This window comes from Pteropus alecto, unplaced genomic scaffold, assembly GCF_000325575.1.
Source record: "Pteropus alecto unplaced genomic scaffold, ASM32557v1 scaffold22, whole genome shotgun sequence".
Lineage (NCBI taxonomy): Eukaryota > Metazoa > Chordata > Mammalia > Chiroptera > Pteropodidae > Pteropus > Pteropus alecto.
This window is the reverse complement of record NW_006434839.1, coordinates 8,322,483-8,328,482: the sequence shown is the minus strand read 5'-3', so window position 1 is coordinate 8,328,482 and position 6,000 is coordinate 8,322,483. Positions and strand designations below refer to the sequence as shown.

Genomic DNA, 6,000 nt, shown 5'->3' with positions numbered 1-6,000 from the left:
CTGATTGATTTTCTGTGTGAATGATCTGTCCATATCCAACAGTGGGGTATCTAGGTCCCCTACTAGGATAGTGTTTTGGTCTGTTTCTCTCTTTAGTTCTGTTAGTAATTGCTTTCTATATTTTGGGGCTCCTTGATCAATAGATTAGATATTAGTAATTGTTATGTCTTCTTGGTACATGATTCCCTTTATCATTATGAAGTGTCCCTCAGTATCTTTATTTACCTTTTTATTTTCTTTTTCGTCTACTCCCGCTTTTCTCTAGATGCCATTTGCTTGAAATATCATTTTTCACCCTTTCACACTGAGTCTACATTTGTCTTTGGAGCTGAGATGTGTCTCCTGGAGGCAGTGTATGGTTGAGTTTTGTTTTTTGATCCATGCTGCAACTCTGTGCCTTTTTATTAGTGAGTTCAGTCCATTTACATTTAGTGTAATTATTGACATATGAGGTCTTCCTACAGCCATTTTCTCTTTTGCTTTCTGGTAGCTCAGTGTTTCCATTGCTTCCTTGTCCTTGTGTTTCTGTTTTCTTTATTTTGGTTGACTTTTGTGGGGTTTCCCTCTGGTTCTTCTTCTTTTATGTTATATACTTCAGTTATGAATCATTGGGGTGTGGTTATCATTACGAATATGAAAAGGATAGTTACATATATACAATCGTTCATTTTCTTCTGCCTGTGCCTTATCTCCATTCCCCTTTGCGAATTTGGATCTTTGAATCCTCCCTTTGTCAGTCATTGATATCTCAGTTTATCCCTATGTATGCTGAATGTTCATTACTATCTTGCTGTAGCAGTTCTCTTATTATTTAAGCTTATAATGCCCTGTTCTTAGTAAGGCTTGTACTCCTTGCTTCTATTTGCCTGATAGTCACTTTACCCCTAATTATGCATTTTTTTGTTTTGTTTTGTTATTTTGTTTTAGATTTGATTTTCTGGCGCCTTTCAGTATTTCCTGTAGTGCAGGCCTCATAGTGGAGAATTCCCTCCATTTTTGTATATCTGGAAATGTCTTAATTTCTCCTTCATAGCTAAAGGAGATCTTAGCTGGATACATTATTCTAGGCTGGTAGTTTCTTTCACTTAATAGTTTAAATATTTGATTCCATTCCTTTCTGGCTTGTAAGGTTTGTGCTGAGAAGTCTGAGGGTAATCTAGTGGATTTTCCTTTATATGTTACCATCATCTTTTCCCTGGCTGCCCTGAGAATTCTGTCTTTGTCATTGATTTTTGATAACTTTAATACAATGTGTCTTGGTTGATGGTCTTTTTGGGTTGAGATTAACTGGTGTTCTGTTGACTTCTTGAATTCCAAGCTCCAGCTCATTCCTTAGAAATTCTCGTTCACTATTTGTCTGAAAATTCTTTCTAGTCTCTGCTCCTTTTCCTCACCTTCGGTAATGTCCATTCTTTTTATGTTTCCTCTCCTGATGGTATCAGATAGTTCTTGTATTTCTCTTTCATTATTTTTCGTTCTTCGGTGTCTCACTTCTTCCTTCTGATTATTTCTAGATTTCTGTCTTTGATATCACTCATCCTTTCCTCCATTTGGTTGACTTTATTTACTAAGCTTGTTATTTCATTTTTCACCTCTTGCAGTGTGTTCTTCATCTCAAGAAGTTCTATTTGGTTCTTTTTGAGGGTGTCAGTCTCCTCTCTCTACTCATCTAGTTGTTTTTTCAATTCCTGAAATTGTTGATTTGAGTTGTTTTGGATCTCATTGAGTTTTTTCGGAAGTATCATCTTGAATTGTCTGTCATTTTAAGTCGCATATTTCTACATCTATAAGCTCATTTTCTGGAGATTTTTCTCTTTCTTTCTGAGATGCCTTGTCACTGTGGTTGTTCATAGTGTTTAATGGACTATTTCTCCGCCTGAGCATTACTGGAAGTGTATTCTGTTGTTTTTCAAGAAAGATTTATTATATAAAGTTCTCTTTAGCCTATTGCAAAGAAGGCACTTTTCTTTTGGTTTCCAGTAGATGGCGTCTAAGCCTCTTGGATCCCTGCTTTGTATAAAGCCTAAATATCTTTTTTATTTTCTTGTAGATTTTAATCACACTTGCTACTCTCAGTTTCAACCCCTGTCAGTGTTAGCAACAGTTTCAGTAGTGTTTGCTCAGATTCCCCTGGGGCTCTGTGGTTATCGTTCTCGTAGAATATGGGGGGTGGGGCCCTCTGGGTTGGGAGTTGGAGGCTGTGGCTTAGCCTCGGTTTTGCAACCGCAGCCAATAAAAACTGTTGTTTCTCTGCAGCCCCATCCTACTTCTCTGCATTCTGCCCTGATGACTGGGTCCTGCCGCCGGCTGCTAGAAGTTCCGGCACTTCCAGGCAGGCTGATCAGGGAAGTCACTGCATCTTCACATCTCCCCCTTCCTCCTGCAGGGAGCTCTAGCGGCTGAGAGAGGCAACTTCTTTATTTCTCCCAGTCCACCGCCCAGCACCCGGGGTTCTAACCTGTGGTAGCTCTTATGCGCAGATCCCATGCTCAGATGTGCTGGTGTGCAGTTTGGGTGTTTTTTGTTGAGTTTTAGATGTTCAGCATATTGTTGTTTCAAGGGGAGAGATCCATGGACATAGTTAAATCTCCATTTACTTCAGTCTTCTTTAATATCTCAGCACTCTTGAAATTTCAAGGTTAGAGGTTGGCTATTTTTATTAAATTAATTCCAGCGGTTTTTGTTTTTTTTGTTTTTTTTTTTTTTGCTATTTTAAATAGAACTTAATTTTTTAAAGTTTCCATTTGTTTGCTGTTAGTATAGAGAAGTAAATGGTTTTTCATTAATATTGGCTTTGTATGTTTCTTTTCTAAATCTGCTTATTATTTCTAATAGTTTCTTTGTTGATTTCTTAGGATTTTTCAACAGTCATGTCATCTATGAATAGGGACAGTTTTATTTCTTTTTACTCTTTTTCTATCATAACTTTCTATTTTATTTTTTAAATTAATGCCTAATTGCACTGACTTGGACTTGCAGTACAGTGTTAAATAAAAGAAGTGGGAATAGATATCCTTATCTTGTTACAGATCCTACAGGAAAGCATTCAATAGTTCACCATTAAGCGAAAAATTAGATTTAGGATTTTTATACATTATTTATCAGATTTAGGAAGTTTCTAGTCCTAGTAGCTGTGACTTTTCATGAATATGTTGGATTTTATTAAATTCTTTTTATATATATTGATAATATCATGTTTTTTACCTTTAATTCTGTTAATGTGGTGAATTAGCCTGATCGATTTTCAAATGTAAATCAACTTTGCATTTCTGAGATAAACTCCTTTTAATCATGAAATATCCTTTTTATATATTGCTGCATTCAATTTGTTAATATTTTGTTAAACATTGGTTTTTGTATCTCAGTGCTTGAGGTATACTAGCTGCCTGTTTATTATTTCTCCTCCTCCTCCTTTGTGATAATTGTTGCTTGGTTTCAGTGTTATGTTGTCCTCATAAAATAAATTAGGAATGGACTAGAATATAGATTACAAATAGAGAAGGTATTTCCCTTTGTTTTTGAAAAATTTTATGTAAAATTGGTATTATTTCTTCCTTAAGTGTTTGATAAAATTTGCTAGTGCTTATAAGTAGGAATGGCATTCTCTGTGGGAAGATTTTAAATTATGAGTTCAATTTTTTAGTAGAGATAATGACTTCATATTTTCTCTTTCATCCTGTGTCAATTTTGACAAGGTAAGTTTTTTTCAAGGAATATGCCTATTTTATCTATATTGTCAGATTTTTCTTGTTTTTCATAATAGTCCCTTAATTCTTTTCAACTTCTAGTGAGCCTCTAGTAATATTTCTGCTTTCATTTATGACATTGGCAATTTGTATTTTCATTTTTAAAAAATTAGTCTTGCTAATATTTATAATTTTATTAATCTTTCCAAAAACCAACTTTGTTAATTTTGTCTGTTTTCTATTCTATTCCTATTCGTTATTTTCTTTTAACTTAGAGAATAATTGTTCAACATTTTAATAGCACTTGTGCTAATTAAGCTGAAGTAAGAAGTTCTGTTACTCTCCTATTCAATTTCAAATTTCACACTCTAGGAAATATATCATCAATTTATTATATATTCATCTTTGTTTTTGAGATTATTTAATTATGGAAGAAATTATTTGTAAATAATATTTTCACCTTATTTACTAAAGATTGACAAAAATCTTTAAAAATAAGTTTTAAAATAGTAACTGGTATGAATACTAAAATGCGGATTTAAATTAATATCTGATTTAATAACACTAATGTCAGACTGTTCTTCATACCTAATGCCTTATTCCTTCATTTAATCTAAATAATAATGCTAGATTACTCTTCCCATAATACTGCTTTTTAAATCTTATGTCCTGCTCTAAAAACCTATAATAGTTTTTTATTGTTTGCAAGATTATATCCTGTCTCCTCTCTTGGTCACTCCTCTCTTGGTCACAAACAGACTTCCTGTTTCTACCTTACACTTCAACTCTCTTATTTCTGCAGCAAGAATTCTTCATCTCAGTCATAACCACACACATTGTATGAAGTATATTTTTGCTTTTCTTTCTCTTATCTTCTGGAAAAAGCAATCTGGAATAATGGAAAGAACAGTTTTTGCCCAGGTTACATTTAGATTATCTAGGTGTAGACTAGCGGGGCTTAGATTCTCTACCTTATGTCATAGTTTTGTGACTATCGACAAATTGTTTAGATTCTGTGAAGAAGTGATAATATTTCTTTTATTGAGTTGTTATATTTATTAAATGAAATATATACATCCAGATAATAATAATATACATAATTTAGAAGCTATTTAATAAATAATAGTTCTGTTTCCTTTTTCCCCTTTCAACAAATTCAGCCCTGCCTAATTGAAGTTTTTTTTTCCATGAACTCAATTTTAGTTTACACTATAATATTGTTTTATCTTTTATTCAGTTCTGAGATACAAATGATCTCAACTAATTAATTTTTGTTGCTAATATACTGTTCTTCATATTGTTCTCTAGTTGTGTTATTTATTCAGTCAGAAGAGTCAGTTTTATATAATATAAAGAGAGGATGAAGAATTTAAAGACTTGGATTCTCCGTCTGCGTCTGTCAGTAGCCATACTAGCTTTCAGGAGGATACCTTTTGTCTTTTGGCTTAGAGTTCCTCATCTTTAAAAGGAGATAATTAATCTAGAAATTATATTAAAGTTCCTTCTAGTTCTGAAATTCAGTGATTCTAAATATTCTTGGAGTGCCTGTTTTGCGCTAGATTCTGATGAGAAGTTCTGATGAAAAATATTTTAAAAGACCAATGTGTCCTTAAGTAGATTGACATATACTAGAGAATTAAACTCCGTACATAAATGATTAAAATACAATGGAGTATATAATAGAAGCCATATAAGTGTTATAAACAGAGTGCCATGCAGTACAGCATAGTTCATCTCATCTTTCCTGGTAGATTTTAAGCATTTCTAAGGTAAGATTTGTATCTCCTACTGCTTCTTTTACTTTTTTTTAAAAGATATTTAAGCCTAGTGTTGGACTTATATTAGTTGACTTGCCGTGAGTTTCTGAGCAAACCTTATAATGAAAGTCAACAAAAAGGGACATTTAATTTTATTTTCTTTGAACCTAGGTTCAAATTCTTTGAATTTTTTCTTTTCTTTTTTTCTCCACAGAATGGTCCTAGTGCCAGATCATGTCATAAAATGTGTATTGACATTCAACGAAGGCAAATCTACACATTGGGGCGTTATTTGGATTCCTCTGTGAGGAACAGCAAATCTCTGAAAAGTGACTTCTACCGTTATGACATTGACACAAATACATGGATGTTACTCAGTGAAGATACTGCTGCTGATGGAGGGCCGAAATTGGTGTTTGATCATCAGGTTTGGTGCACAGATCAATATATGATAGAATTAATTAGTGCTTAGTAACTCTTACTCTTAGGGTTTATTTCACATGTTATGCTGAGTTGTCTGTTAGTGATTTCCATTACAAAGACCTATGACAGATAAT

General features: G+C 33.4%; 1 protein-coding gene across 2 annotated transcripts in view; it reads left to right on the top strand.

Moving 5' to 3' along the window:
• The window catches only part of MKLN1 (muskelin 1), a 284,216-nt gene that overhangs the window by 230,458 nt on the left and 47,758 nt on the right, over positions 1-6,000 (top strand). For both annotated transcript variants that reach the window (XM_006910511.2, XM_025045829.1), the window contains one exon: positions 5,658-5,870. In XM_006910511.2, the coding sequence (XP_006910573.1) occupies positions 5,658-5,870 (213 nt within the window). The remainder of the gene's footprint in view (positions 1-5,657; positions 5,871-6,000) is intronic.